Here is a 15,891-nt window from a genome sequence, read left to right on the forward strand (position 1 = left end):
TTGATAGACGTCTAGTTACAGCCAATAGGAGGGCAGAAGTACCCCTAACGTGACAGGAAGTACGCAACACGGCCACGCGGAGGTTTATATAAGGTTCAAGCGGAAGCGATAGGTCGCCATTTCATTTTGGGGTTGTTTAGTGGTGTAACAGTGGAAGTGCAGCGTAAACAGTGGTGGAAAAATTGGATTGTAATAACACTCCGCCTACAGGCCAATGGAAGCGGCCGTCAACCCGCATCACGACAGGTAAAGCGCGCTGTAATTTCTGTCCACACCTTTGTGAAATGAAACGATGTAAATGTCTTGAAAGAAAGACTAACGTTAGCTTTGAGTGCATCATTTAACATTAGCTACGTTAGTTACCGTTAGCCTCTCGATAACAACGCTAGCTTGTCAGCAAACGGTTGTCTCTGTACAGTGCCTTGTTTAGCTAGCTTTTAAAGCAGACTATCAAAACATGACTTGTTTACTTCATTGCAGCTAAATGTGTTTGCACTTTATGTGCAGCCCTTTTCTTTTAGCTTTTAGCTTCTGTAGAGAGCTCGCTTAAAGGGAGGCAGATCATGACAGCTGCAGCCCCATCGGCTGGTTCCCCGCCCGGCTTTCTGTCAGTCGGTCATTCATCGCTCAGACATCCTGCAAACGCTAATCCCACTGCTCATGTGACTATCTCAGAACATAACTGGAAATGTAGACAGTATACCACATGCTTAATACACATATCTTGCGACATGTAGCAGCCCCATATTAACCGATTCGTCAGGCAGTGTTACCGTCCGGTGGCGCGTTAGCTGTTTGGTTAGCTTCATAGCTCCTGTTCCGGTGCTATAACGTTGTATGCAGTGGAGAATGAGTGGGATCGACTAACGGAATCACAATGTAGCCTTTCCTAGAGCATAATAAGGATTTCTTGTTCTTGATTTGACATTAACTTTCTCCCCATTATTCTTTTCTGTCATTGTGAGGCAGTGTTTACAAACAGTGAGGGCGGGGCGTCCGAACCACGCGATCACCAGCTGTTGAATTGTAAAACCAAGAGTCTGACTATTCTTTGTTTTGAAAGAAAACAACGGTGCTTTTTAGCTCTATTGTGTGAGAACTGAGACATTTAAGTAAGGCTATACGTTTATGCAATGCAGGTTGAAAACACAAAGCCACATTAGTAACCTGTAAATGTTAACTAATTAATAATAAAACAGTAGTCTATATCGTATATTAAGACGTTAGGATTCATGCAGGACGATTAATTCTCATGACACGACGTAATAGACTGCATTTAAAAATAATTTACTGTAGAATTGATGAGCTAAGAGGATTATTGATGTGGGAAAAGTATACTTAAGGTCAACTGTCACTTGAGGCTCAGTTGTCATTACCTGACTATATCATTGTATTAACATTGCATATGCTCAGCCTGAAATACTGCAGTAATATCACAAAACCTTGAAGGAGGGAAACGTTGTTGTGTCTTTACCACAGGAGTCAAGAACATCTACAAGGTCCTGCTCATCTTATTTGAATGCTTCGATACACAATGCAATGCTTCCAAACATTAAGTGTGCAAAAGGTAAAGAACTTATAAAATGCCTCTAAGGTTAATTCCCATGGAACAATAATTTTCTACAACAATAACTTAATGTATATTTATTTTTAATAGCAAATGTTTACAGCACAAAGTATCGTCTGTGTCACGACACATGTTTGCCAGACATTTTTTTATAATCATGTATATACTTTTTGTTCGTGCGAAAGCCACATGATTGAGATATATATATATATTTTTTGTGGTAAAATAGGCATGAAACCATTATATTTAAGAGCTATTACCGTTACTCCGTGGACACAGAAGCACCACAAAATCATTACCAGTAACCCCCGTAAAAAAATAAACGAATACCAAAAAGACAAATATAGCTACATTTTCATTATTACAGTGATTAAGATTTTCTAGTGCATTTCAAGTAAAATATCACAAAAAAACGAATAAATCTCTATTGTTTCGATTAAATAAAAATTACATAATACTTGATAAATAATCTGGAAAGCTTAAATAAATTAATACATTTGACTGGAAGTTTATATTGTATGTTTTCAATACACAATGGCTCATGTTTTTCTAAATGCTAATGTGGTGCAGCCTCTCATTGTGTTGCTGGCATTCTGAATGATGTAGAAAATGCGCTCACAGGCTTTGCCACAGCTTGTGTGTCAGTGGGGCAAGTGTGTGTCGTGTCCTGAACTCTGGGTGAGATTTAACTTTTTCTAAATCTGGTTCATGTGCTCTGGGGAGATAAAGTGGAAAAATGGAACAATAGGGTTTATGGTGACATGATGACCTCATCTAACTTCATAGACAGAGAGACTTGTTGGGCCTATTTACAATTTGTCCATGTAGTTGTGTTGAACCACAGCTAAGTCTGAAGAGATGCCTGATAAGTTGATCTTTAGAGTCTCTTTTCTAAAACTTAAGTTCTTCAATTCCTTTTGGGAAATGTGTCCTACAAATTCTTAATGCTAACTGTACGAGTTCTGAGCAGCTGTACTGCCCAAGGACAAACTCCAATTTTGAGGCCACAGTGCCTCAAATCAAGGGCATTTGCTGGAGTATCCCTGACATTCATTATTTTGTAAATAGGAGGGAAAAAAATATTGTACCGACAAGAGCAGACTTGATTTGAACCCAACGTGCCCTGCTTATAAGGACCTGTTTTAGGAAAGTATTTATGTGTTGGATATTCATTATGTATTAGCTTTATTGTTATGTTTATTAACATTAGTAGTTAGTTGTGGTTGTGCAGTAACCTTGTGCATCATTGCAGTTAACAAATAATAAAAAACATATAAATCTCATTGAGTATGAGTGTCAGGAAATAACAAAGATGTAATTCACGATCCTATTGTTTGTGTCGTATACAACAAATCCCTAATGCTAAATCCCATCATTATTTTCCCATGATTTATAATGTCTTAATGAGTCAAAGTAAAAACAAATATATATATTCTTTTTTTTTCTGGATTTGTGTGATATAATAGATATTGGGGTCTTATTAGACTTATTACAAGTTAATGTTTTGTTAAGAGTGAGGGGCCATGCTATGGTTGTTCCCATGTCTGTGCTAAAAGTAGCAGCCTATTGATAGAATCTGAGTTTCCCAGATGACGGATCGCTGACTGGGAGGACAGAGCCATATTCAGTTGTCATGGTTCAGTGGAATAAAGCATATAAAAAGGCTGCACTTTATGACAATACACTTTTTCCATGGACGTGGGTAGCAGATTTGTGAATCAATGGCTGCATCAATGAGGTTAACAAAGGCCATACAGTACTGTGAACTTATAAGTGCAATTTCTTTCACTAGCCGAACATTCTTGCTGTTGACCGGTTTCTTTTTCTTTCCTCCTAAATATGTGTTCACTGTTCTCCTTTTTTTATAATCTCTAAAAAAGTGATATGATGTTTGCAATTTCATTCTAACTTTAATGTGAGGTAGCATCTTAGGTCCTGCAGGTTTTTTCTGATTGTTCCCTCTTATCTTTATCTCATCCTCTTCGTCTCCTCCCCATCAGCTCCCTGGTTGGGTTGTCCGGCGGCGGGATGGACCAACACAGTAGTTCGGGCAAACGCATTCGTAAGCCCTCCCTGCTGTACGAAGACTTTGAGAGCCCGTCTTTGCCGCACATGATGCCTCAGGGTCCTCCTCCCCCACCACAGCCTCCGGTGAAGGATCCCAGCCGGCCGAGCCGCATGACCAACCAGCTGCAGTTTCTCCAGAAGACCCTGATGAAGTCACTGTGGAGGCATCAGTTTGCCTGGCCTTTCCACGAGCCTGTGGATGCCTACAGGCTTAGCCTGCCGGTGAGTTAAACGCAAGCGCATCAGACTTTCCCTTTCTTTTTTCATTTGATATCTGTCAAGTTTTATTTATGTCTCTGATTTGGTCAATTTGCTCCATCATTTTGTTTAATAACATTTCTTTGTCTTTTTCATTATGTTTTTTAAGGATTACCATAAAATTATCAAACAACCCATGGATATGGGGACCATCAAAAAGCGCCTGGAGAACAATTACTATCGCAGTGCAAGTGAGTGCATACAGGACTTCAACACAATGTTCACCAACTGCTACATCTACAACAAGGTAGGTTATAAGGTAAAAAAACAGATTACATATCATGTGAACCTTACCCAGACCTGGGATAATAAATGATTGTATATAGACTCAAGGCACTGGTAACATATCCTAGTTTTAACGGACGATAGAAAACTTTTATGTTTTTTGATGATCGAGGCCCAGAAGCAGACCTGGAGGTTCACTTAAAGGAGAGGTGTCATGGCCATTTCCACTGATCATAATTCCATTGTTGAGGTATACTAAAATAGATTTATACTGTGCATTTTTCCAAACTCACATTGGTTTCTCATACAGCATCTCTGTACTGTAAACTACTTGTATTCACTGAATTTCACTCTCTGCCTTTAACGGCTCGTTGTAGCTCCAAAAGCTCCAGCCCCCACCCTCCCTGTGAGCAGTGTGCTCTGATTGGTCGGGACGTTGTGAATCGCGCTGAGCTCCGTGGAGGTGTTGTTTCCTTGTTTAGGATACATAGCGAAACACAGCCAAACTCATCCTGAGCACACACAAACTCACATCCGAAGTAAAAACAATAAGTGTGGCTTGATATTGAGTAAGAAAAAGGTTGATAAACGCTGTGAGAATGGGTCTGCAGAGAGAATTTTGCCGCGATCCCAACTGTCTGTTATCAGCCTGCAGCCAGGGAGGAGAAATCAGCTGAGCTGCCTGCTCCCTGCACACAGATGTGTGTGTGAGGAAGTCTGTGGATTGGTCAATTTGGACCAATCAGCGGGGGCTTAACGTAACGGCTTGATAAACGCTGTGAGAATGGGTCTGCAGAGAGAATTTTGCCGCGATCTCAACTGTCTGTTATCAGCCTGCAGCCAGGGAGGAGAAATCAGCTGAGCTGCCTGCTCCCTGCACACAGATGTGTGTGTGAGGAAGTCCGTGGATTGGTCAATTTGGACCAATCAGCGGGGGCTTAACGTAACGGCTCCGCGGACGTAACTGCTCCACGGATTGGTCCATTTCGTTCCGGGTACGGGTTGACATCATGCCGTACCCGGAAGAATCAAATGGACAATGACGTATCTCCAACGAGGCGTTTTGGGGAGGTATTTTCTGTGTTAGAGTTTTACTCGCTATAGGGTGTACTTTGAGGGTTTTGACTCTGCACACCGTTTACAGGCATAAAACCTTCATAACACACAAGGGGACGGGTAATAACCGGAAAAGCATGACACCTCTCCTTTAAAGTGGCCCTATTATGCTATATTGAAAAAATATATTGTAAGGCCATACCTATACAAAACATGTCTGTGAAGTTTTTTGCTTAAAATACCAAACAGATCACCCATTGTAGCCATGCCTCATACTGCTCATACCCCTCTTTTGCAGCCCTGTTGCAAACAGGCTGATTCTGCTTTAAATTGAACGGCTGCTGCTAGCCACGCCCCTTTGTAGTGTCACGCAGCGTTCCCCTGCCAGAGAGACATTTCTACCGGGAGAAACTCAGCTAAACGCTGCAGTGATTAAAGGCCATGTTATGCTCCTAACCTCTTCAAGCTTTATTTATGAAACAGTATGGAGCTCAAACCTTTCTCTCTCGCAGGGTTTACCACAAGGACATTACGTTACACATATTCTCTCCAGTAGCCTACAGCGTTAGCTCCATGGTTAGCATGCTTGCTAATGTAAACACACAGCATATTACTCCCAAAACACACCGCGCATTGTTTCTGATACAGCACATAGCTTGACATGTTCTTTCTTAAGTGTTTACCGCTAGAACAGTGCCATTATATGTATTATTATTATTAATATATATATATATATATATATATATATATATATATATATATATATATAATAATATATAATAATATAATATATAATAATATATAATAATATAATATATAATAATATATAATAATATATATATATATATCAACTTTACTCTAAGCCTCCAGCAGACATCCTGCTGAATACACAGACACACAGCTGCATACGGAGACGATAGGTTGGGACGTGTCACGTCGGCCGGATGTTGCCAATGACGTTATAGGAGCGAAAATTCTGGATCTGCTTGTTAGCCCCCCCCCTTTTTCTTTTTTTTGTAGAGATATGGGTACGGAGGAAAAGAGAAAGGGTTTTGTTTTCTGACACTTTTTGAGTTCCCTGACACACCGGGGACACATATTTATGTATAAAAGACATCAAAAAGTGCATTTTGCATAATAGGTCCCCTTTAAGATTCCGAGAGAGGGACATTTTACACCTCTTTATTTCCCATGAGAAAGGGGTTATCCAACACTTTGCAAACAGGAACTTGTCTGGGATGCTATTTTAAGTCATAACATAACCTGTGCTAACTTGCATGTACTGCATTTAACTTGTTGTTATGCAAAAGTGAAAATGGAAATGCTAAGTTGACAAAGAAACTAATGACATCAGCATCCTCAACTCAAACATGTTGCTGCCTCATAAGATTTAGGGGAGATCCATTACTTGTTTTAACAAATCAGACAACTTCTCTGGAAATGTACTAAACTTCGGATGAAAATCAAAGATGCATTCAATGATTTCTTTAATAAATCTTCGATAGAGTCAAGTATCGTGACCGTGGTTGTAATAATTGTAGTTGTAAAGAATCCGAAAAAAAAGTTGATTCTTTCTTAGCAGCGAGGGTTGATTCAGATAATTAAAAAATATTTTTCATCCATGTTCCACTGTTTTTACCTTTTTGTTATTCATTTAATTTGTAACACATTAGAAACAATGTCAAACTCCAGAACAAATGGCAAGCATTTAGGAAGTTGTTCCAAGCAAATGTTTGGTTTTTTCAGACTGTTCATGATTTGTACATCATTACAACACTGACTTAAAAAGTGTATTCAAATAAATCTCTATTCCAAGAAAAAAAAAGTTTTTGTTTTACTGTTAAGGCTTCTTAATAGCGTGCTAATGTTTTTATAAATTGTTTCCTTGGGTAGCCGAACGACGACATTGTGCTGATGGCCCAGCCCTTAGAGAAGATCTTCCTCCAGAAGGTGGCCCAGATGCCCGAGGAAGAGGTTGAGCTGCCTCCTCCAACTCCTCGCAGCAAGAACAGCCGGGGAGGAGGTCGCAAATTTAACTGTGAGTTTGTGACTGTGTTGCAGATTTTGAAATAGTTTCTATCGTAGCATTCATATAAGCAGCAACTTTAAAGATCACCTATTATGCAAAATCCACTTTTTCATGTCTTTTATACATAAATATGTGTCCCCTCTGTGTAAAGAGATTCTGAAAGTTTCAGGAAAAAAGATTTGCTCACTTTCTTTCCTGATCCATTTATATAAAAAACTGTCTGAAAATGAGCTGATCAGATGTTGGCCACTTTATGTCATAACGATTTTTTGGCTTGTGTAACAATTAGCCAAAAACCAACCAAGGTAACACCCCCCCACCTTATCACCTGAATCTCCTCCTGGAGGACCATTGTGTTCTTTTTAATCAAATATCTCTCAGAGGGGCGTGGGGAGTGGCTCCTTATTTTCATCTAAAGCAGGGGTGCCCAACCAGTCGGGGAGATTCCCAGTCGATCGCGAGATGTGTCTAAAAATGGAACAACAATATTCTGTTTCATCGTTAATGTCCTATAACATAATCTTCCTGTGCCAGAATAATGCACTTGAACGCATCAAAGCTTTGTGATTGGCATGACCCCATGTGTCGGGGCGTTGCTGGTGGGCACTAGTTAGCAGTGGGCACTAGTTAGCAGACGTTGTCCATGTCAACAGGAGTGACAGTGAGTCCGCACACACACACAAGACCGCAATTATGGCAGAAGCAAAAAAGCCCAAAATATATCATTTTCACTCCGAGTGGGAGGATGATTATTTTTTTGTTTATTCCAATTCAAAGTCCATCGGTCTCATCTGCAATGCGAGCGTGGCTTTACCAAAGAAGGGTAATTTAGAGCGGCATTTCAAAACGGTGCACAAACGCTACGAGACGGAATTCCCTCCTAATTCTGCCCTACGCTCTTCTGTTCGTTGCGTGTGAATACATAATTATAAGTTTGTGAATGTTTAATTCATAATAAGTTGTGAATTTTAAGAAATGAGATTGTTTCATTTAATATTTTAAGTTTTGTTTCCCATGGGAACACCGTCCCGTTGCACGTCCTCCGTGGACTGGCCATCTGTAGAATCTGGAGAATCACAGAACAGCCCGTCGTCAAGGGCCAGCTCAATTCGCTGACGGCCGTCACCGCCCTTCATTTTTTATGTTTTTAAAAAGGCATCATTGAAGTTGCACCGACAGAGGTACGCCGTTTCCCCGCAGCGCGGCTCCCCCCAGTTGACAGTTTGCTAGCACTCCCCCCTCTCTATTTGGACTGGTAGATCTCGGCAGACTGGCAACTTTAAAAGTAGCTCTTGGTTCAAAAAAGGTTGGGCACCCCTGATCTAAAGTAAAAGACAGAGAATCAGCACTTTTGAAACAGGGCTGAAACAGAGGGGTTTGTGGGATGCTGCAATGCATGATCTGTTTGGTATTTGGAGCCAAACACTTCAGAGACATGTTTTGTATATATCTGAGATATTTGCTTTACTCTGAACTGTTTGGACATAACTATTCAATCTAGGGCTAAATCCCATCACTAAAGTTGAATATTTGTCTCTCCCCAGCGAGGGCTCAGCAGGTGCCGGCAGTGTCCCAGTCAGCCTACTCCCCTTCTTCCTCGGACACGGGGGAGTCCATGCTGGCCAACTCTCCCCAGACTGTGCTAACCAAAAGCCTCCCACCGGCTAACATCATGAGCCTGCCGCTAACACAGCCCACCACCAAGGTACAATAAACTAATTAATGTTATTTATAGTTAGCTAAATGACTCGGGTGTAACGGTTCACATAATTCACGGTTCGGTACGTACCTCGGTTTGGGGGTCACGGTTCGGTACGGGTTCGGTACAACAAGTAAAAGCAAAAAAAAGTCCCAAATGCATAATTCCAGGTTTGTTGTTATTTATTTTGAACAGTAGTGCAAGTTTCAGTTTAAAAATAAGGAACTCTAACATTTTGAATAATTAACTGTATTACACAGTTAAAGGTATGGTAGGTAAGTTTGAGAAACCGGTTCGAGATACACTTTTTGTTATATTCCATGGAATGCTCTTAACATCCCGATAGCAATGAATATCTTAAGTGCTTTGACAAAAAATCCATTAAAAAAAAATCATCGGTGGAAGCCGTAATACTGTAAAAAGTACGACCAATCATTTTAGCCGGCCCGGCTAAAATAACTGGATGGCCTACCTGCCTGTCAGTCTTCCATCTGTGCACAAACTTATCTCGTGCCCTCATTGGTCATGTGCGCGTTCTTGTGTGTTGGAGGAGGGGCTCTGTAAGGAAGTGGCAGATTTTCTCCGGTTGTGTATTTTCAAATTCTAGCGATCTCGAGCCGGTTTCTCAAACTTACCTACCCCACCTTTAAAATCAAACCACAAACAGTACCACACACACTCAGATGGCCATATTATCTATAATGGCTGATGTCAAACAAGCTGTAAAACTAAAAAGAATGTCTTGAAAATATTAAATAATTAATTATAAGAAAGTGTTTCAAGGGCGCATAGTCGTTGAAATATATATATGCCAATAGCTTCCGTTATTTATTTTGGTCTCTCGGCTTTCATGTCTATTGGCTTCTTAAAAACAGCGGGGATAAGCTGTTGAACTGCTGTTGTCTTTTGCCGGGCTCCGGTGATTGGCAAATCTGGGTGATGCCTTCTGATAGGATTTAGCATGTTTGGCGTGTGTTACCATTAGCATACCGCACCGCTGTCGAACAACGCCGACACATCGTCCTCGTCCGATCCACCACTCGCACTCCATCGTTATTCTAGTACACAGGGAACCCAAAATGTTCCCAGACAGCTGATTTAAAAGAAGCAGATGGGTCTTCTAGCTCCTGTGTCTTATCTGAAATCGCCATATTAACTTTTCTTCTTCTTGTATTTTGTTCGTTTTTTTTGTGTTTTCTTCTTGTTCTTCATTTGTTGTTTAAGGGCGGCTGGCAAACAGCTTTTAGGCGCAATACCGCCCCCTGGATTATATATTGTGTAATGGATACTGCCCTGAGTGACAGACTTTTTTCCCACTCATAAAAAAAGGCGTATTCGTCGTGTGACTGCATGTGCCGAACCGTGACGTCCGAACCGTGGCGGTTCGGGACGAATACGGATACCGTTACACCCCTATAACGTCTATGACATTTAAATGAAACAATGAATGACAACCGAGAGCAGTAAGTGAGGCTTTTGCACATTCAATTTAACACAAATGTCTAGGGTGGGGTTGCTTATGGGGCTGCTGAAACATGTAGTATATGTATCTTAAAGGACTATGATGAAGATGGACTTAAACCTTAGTATTGTGACATCCCCACTTTTTTATTTCTAGAAAAAAGGTGTAAAACGTAAGGCAGACACCACCACCCCCTCCACCATGGGATTAACTGTGGGCATGTCAGGAGCAACACACATGGTGGGCTTGGGGAAAGGAGGCCACGGGGGCCAGGTCCACGACACCTCCATGCACTCCATCTCTTCCATGGGGGGCATGAGCCTGGAGACCCCGTCTGGGATGGGCCTGGTGAGGAGCCCTGGAGGTCCCATCCTGCTCCAGCCAATGATGGCGGGCGGTGGACGCAGAGTGGGCAGCGGACGCCCCATCAAACCCCCCAAGAAGGACCTGCCTGACTCAGTCCAGGCTCAGCCCCTGAAGAAGGGCAAAATGAGCCCCCAGCTGAGGTACTGCAGCGGCCTGCTGAAGGACATGTTGTCAAAGAAACATGCAGCGTACGCCTGGCCGTTCTACACCCCTGTGGACGCAGCTGCACTGGGACTTCATGACTATCATGATATCATTAAATGTCCCATGGACCTCAACTCCATCAAGGTGACTTGCTTTTAACTTTTTAATTACTGAATTATAACATATCAAAACACTTTTTTTTACAAGATTAGTAGGGAGTTTAGGGTCCTTAACAACGGTCAATAAATCCTTGACAGCGGTCTGTCTGTTCTGGATTAACAACGTGTCACGTGTTCTGAATTGACCAATCAGAATCGAGTATTCAACTAAGCCATGTAATAATAAATAATAAAAAATCTTTCAATATAAAAATGTTCATTTAAAAAAAAAAATATGATAGAATAGAATAGAAGAATAGAATAGGGAGGGATGAAACCCTCTTTAATGGTCACACATGCAGAGCACACAGCACACACAGTGAAATTTGGCCTCTGCTTTTAACCCATCCTAGTACAAGGAGTCTAGTACTAGGAGCAGTGGGCAGCTATTGTACAGCGCCCGGGGAGCAATGGGAGTGGGGGGGGAAGGGGGGTGTCCGGTGCCTTGCTCAAGGGCACCACGGCAGGGCAGGAGGTGAACTGGGACCTCTCCAAGTAGAAGTCCACACTCCATATTTAGGTCTGGTCGGGGACTTGAACCAGCGACCCTACGGCTCACAGTCCAAGCCCCTACTGACTGAGCCACTGCCGGACAAATGGGTTATGTTTTGTAATTGGCAATTAGTATTAAGTAGTATTAAACTGATAACTGGAAGGAAAAAAAACATTTTGTTGACGTTCTAAAACTGTTTGTCTCTTCATCAGAGGAAGATGGACTGTCGGGAATACAGAGACGCTCAACAGTTTGCTAGCGAAATCAGACTCATGTTCTCCAACTGCTACAAGTACAACCCACCCGACCATGATGTTGTAGGCATGGCACGGAAACTGCAGGTGAGCTTATCTGTCCAATTGTACTTTTAAAATAATCAGGCCAACAGACTGTGAAAAAAAACCTTTCTCTGTGACAGTTAATTGTTCATTTTCTCCCCTTTCTTAACGTTTCTTTATTTGCTTTCTTTTTGTGCCCCAGGATGTGTTTGAGTTCCGATTTGCCAAGATGCCAGATGTACCACATATGGATCACTCAGCCATGTCAATAAGTGGCAATCCATCATCATCATCTTCCTCTTCTTCCTCCTCCTCGTCCTCATCATCCTCCACCTCAGAGAGTGAGCCAAGCAGTGAGAGTGAAGGGAGTGAGAGCAGCCCTAACTCCGACTGCGAAGAAGTGCGAGCACATCGCTTGGCTGAGTTACAGAATCAGGTGTGCACACAAGTAAGTCCTTTAGTATTGGTTAGTCATCTTTGATCACAACATCTTGTATGTGGAAACAAACTTGTAGATACATAGATAATTGTCTTTTAATGTTATTTTCTGATCAGCTCAAAGCCATGCACGAGCAGCTCGCCGCCCTCTCTCAAGGCCCCATCATTAAGGCCAAGAAGAAGAAAGAGAAGAAGGACAAAAAGGAGAAGGAAAAGGAGAAGAAGAAAAAGAAGAAGCTGGAGAAGAGGAGTCGAACTGAAAGAAGCAGAGCTGGCTCTGAGGAATGGAAAATGCCCGGCAAGATCCTGAAAAGCAAGTCTGCCAAAACAGGTGGCTCCCAGCCAAAGAAGAGCCAGGGGAAGAAGAGTAGCAAGAATAGCAAGTCAGTAGTAAAATAATGACCCATCCTACAGAAATACCATCAAACTGTATCATGTTTTCACTTCAAAGAGTTGCTCAAGCTACAGTTACAAATACGCAACCTTGTATATTTCATGACTTATTCAGAAAATCAAGTAGCTCACTATAATGGGCTATTGTCCTGACTTTACTGTATGCTTCTCTTGATTCTGCAGGCCCACAAAGAAGCCCTTCTACCCCCCACCGCCCACATCCATGCTGCCGCACTACGACTCTGAGGAAGAGGAGGAGTTTGTGCCCATGTCGTACGATGAGAAGCGCCAGCTGAGTCTCGACATCAACAAGCTGCCGGGGGAGAAGCTGGGTCGGGTGGTCCACATCATTCAGTCCAGGGAGCCTTCCCTGAGGGACACCAACCCCGAGGAGATCGAGATTGACTTTGAAACACTGAAGCCGTCGACACTGAAGGAGCTGGAGCGCTACGTCATGACCTGTCTGAGGAAGAAGCCCCGCAAGCCTTACGGTGAACTAGGTAAATGAAGCAATCAAATAACAGAATATCTTTGTTTCAATAATGTCTTACAGAGTTATGTTTACGTGGGGAAATGACAGTGCATACATTATTTGAGATATATTTCGAACTCAGACTTCATTTTAAGGACATTTCGGCCAGGGAGGCAGCGGGACGTGTAACTCAGAGATGAGCAGCACCAGCGCTCAAAGAGCTTTTACGCACCGCCTACACTGTGTTTACCTACATTCGAACAGCTAAAGAGTGACCGTAGGCTGCTACGTTTGAACCACACACACCTCTACACACACACACACACACCTCTACACACACACACTCACACACACACACCTGGGTACCTGGCTTGCGCCCCCTAGCTGTGCCGCCGCTATTTGTATATAGGGGAAACACTGATCTATTAAAACAACCAATAAAAGAAAACAAACATGTTCAACTATAACAGGAGGTGGCAGACATGAACATGAAGCAGCTGAACAGAAGATGAAAAAGATTAAAGCAAGCAAAATTCATAGTAGGAAATGTACAATGGCAGCATGCAGAATGTAGCTACAGCTCTTCTGGTCACAGACTAATATGCCTGATATTGAGTGTTAGCATTTGGGTTGAACAAGTTTTTTTTACCTTTACTTATCTTTCTTTGACTTTAACATGCCTTCCAAGATTTCTCTGAATCCAAAAACACTCCAATACACTATAGTCTGTTAACTGCATTACTCTGTGGATCACAGGTCCGTAACAATGTCGTCGTCTTTTCAGTTTCAGCAGGAAAGAAAGGCGGTGTTGCCTTGTCTAAAGAGGAGCTGACTCTGGAGAAGAGGAGGGAGCTGGAGAGGAGGCTGCAGGACGTCAGTGGGCAACTCAACTCTGTCAAGAAACCAACGAAACCTAAAGGTAAGCACTCTCATCCATATTCGGTTTGTGCATGTCTTCTGAAAGTAAATGTTAGATGTAATCTGTTTCTTTATTATTGTGTGTTTCCATTAAATATTTTAGAGGGTACATTAAAAGCTCTATCTGGTCTTTCAGTATTTATTAACTCGTACTCATTGTTCTGTCCTCAGTGGAGAAGCCCAGCGTTGTGGAGACCAACACTCAGCCCGCACGCCTCAGTGGAAGCAGCTCCAGCTCTGACTCCTCTTCCTCCTCCTCCTCCTCCTCGTCCTCAGACACCAGTGATTCAGACTCTGGTTGAGATCCTCAGCCCTGGCTAACAGAGAAAATGCTAATAACTCAGGGACTTGGGCTGGCCCAGGTCACAACAAACCCTGGAACGGCAGTGGGCTGAGATATTAAACACATAGAAAAACACTCTGAGTGGCTTTGAATGTGGGAATGAGGGATGAGAAACAACGTCTCTCTGGATAACGGTAGAACCCAGACTCTAAATGCCTTGGTTTCCCCCTCCTCCCCTTTGTAAATATTTGTACAAATGTATGTTTCTTTTATAAAGAAGAATTTTATGGTGATCCCCCAAAGAGGGAAACGGATTTTAAAAAATGTGGAAAGATTGGCCTTACAAATCTGCTCCGGCTGGCCTTGCGCTGCCCTCTGTGGAGAGGGAATGGAAGAGCGTTTATTTATTTGTTTTCTTTACCCCCATTTCCTCAGACAATACTGGAATTTGAACAAGCAATCTGTTTGGTCTCAAGCCTTGCTTCTCTAACATCTGGCCTTCTGTTCCACTTGATTTAAATATCAACCCCTAGACTCGGCCTTAATCATCTAGGTTGTTTATAATATTTCCGTTATTTGGATAAATAATATATTGTTAAGGAGCTCTAAGATTCCTTCCCAGGAGTTATTAGGTCGTAGAAAAACAAACCTCTGGTATCGGACATTTTAAGGACAAAGTATGACTTTGGTTTGAGTTCTGAATCATTCCTCTTGTGTTTACACACATTTCTCTTGAAGTTCAATATCAGTTTGACATCAAGCTTTTAGCTGCAGTATCTTTGTATGGCATGTTCATGTTTTTAAAAGTAAATTGGGTTCATGGTACAGTATAGAAATGACTTAACATACTTTAATTACAAAGTTTGCAATGACGTAACATACTCATTCAGTTGGTATTGATTTTGATGGCAGCACTAACTTTCTGATAGTCCTCCAGCCATGTTGGACTGACTAGTCTTATACACACGGCACTAGTTGATTCTGTGTTCAGTATCTGAAATCAGCTCTTTACTGTTGTCCACATTGCTCTTCATTATGTCAAACTGTAATTGAAGTGTGTATCTATTCCTAAGAGCTGGACACAGGCTTCTGAATGTTATCTGATTGTAGTGCAGGTTTTTAATTTCCACATGAATCTCCTGAACATGTGAAGTATTGCATTGCTGTTTCTTGAAGACATCTGTAGCACTTAAAAACTCAGTGAGAGTTTCTTAAAGAAATCTTTTGGCTACTCAGCACTTACTGGAACCAATGTTGTTGAACAAGTAACAGCAAAAGTTTCCTATTAAGAGAAATCAAAGTCCTTACAGCCCCATGCATAGTTGAAGCTGTTGTTGAATGTTCAGTAAAAGAATATATGCTTGTATATACTTAAACTGTATTTGCTGTTGCACACATTATTGTATTTCTGCTGTTCTGTCCTTATTTTCTTTTGAGTTATGTCGTTTCCTTTTTACACGCTGTTATTTCTCATTCCAGTCTTAGTTGTTTACTGAAGAGAGTTCACAGGAGCATCGCTGCCTCTCAGAAGCATACCTTTCCTTTGACAAGTGTGTTTATTAAAACATTCTCTTCTGTAGAAAAA

The 15,891-nt window shown here is 41.8% G+C and overlaps 1 protein-coding gene across 2 annotated transcripts; it reads left to right on the plus strand.

Moving 5' to 3' along the window:
* The first annotated feature begins 116 nt into the window (after positions 1 to 116).
* Positions 117 to 15,891, plus strand: brd2b (bromodomain containing 2b). 2 transcript variants are annotated; one of them, XM_034112758.1, is made up of 12 exons: positions 117 to 246; positions 3,568 to 3,856; positions 4,002 to 4,139; positions 7,067 to 7,211; positions 8,747 to 8,907; positions 10,520 to 11,017; positions 11,737 to 11,865; positions 12,005 to 12,250; positions 12,358 to 12,623; positions 12,817 to 13,133; positions 13,890 to 14,024; positions 14,195 to 15,891. In XM_034112758.1, the coding sequence occupies exons 1-12, from the start codon at positions 215 to 217 to the stop codon at positions 14,323 to 14,325; spliced, it is 2,487 nt and encodes an 828-aa protein (XP_033968649.1). In that variant the 5' UTR covers positions 117 to 214; the 3' UTR covers positions 14,326 to 15,891. The 2 variants fall into 2 exon arrangements, with proteins under 2 accessions (XP_033968649.1, XP_033968650.1); XM_034112759.1 differs by having other exon boundaries at positions 12,005 to 12,238.

The sequence above is a fragment of the Trematomus bernacchii genome, unplaced genomic scaffold, assembly GCF_902827165.1.
Source record: "Trematomus bernacchii unplaced genomic scaffold, fTreBer1.1, whole genome shotgun sequence".
In the NCBI taxonomy this organism is placed as follows: domain Eukaryota; kingdom Metazoa; phylum Chordata; class Actinopteri; order Perciformes; family Nototheniidae; genus Trematomus; species Trematomus bernacchii.

What these genes read in the sequence shown, in the direction of transcription:
- brd2b (XM_034112758.1), top strand. Translation starts at nt 215, where the DNA reads ATGGAAGCGGCCGTCAACCCGCATCACGACAG. An exon ending in GTCAACCCGCATCACGACAG is followed by an intron (nt 247 to 3,567) that starts GTAAAGCGCGCT and finishes CCTCCCCATCAG; the next exon opens with CTCCCTGGTTGGGTTGTCCG. An exon ending in AGGAGGTCGCAAATTTAACT is followed by an intron (nt 7,212 to 8,746) that starts GTGAGTTTGTGA and finishes GTCTCTCCCCAG; the next exon opens with CGAGGGCTCAGCAGGTGCCG.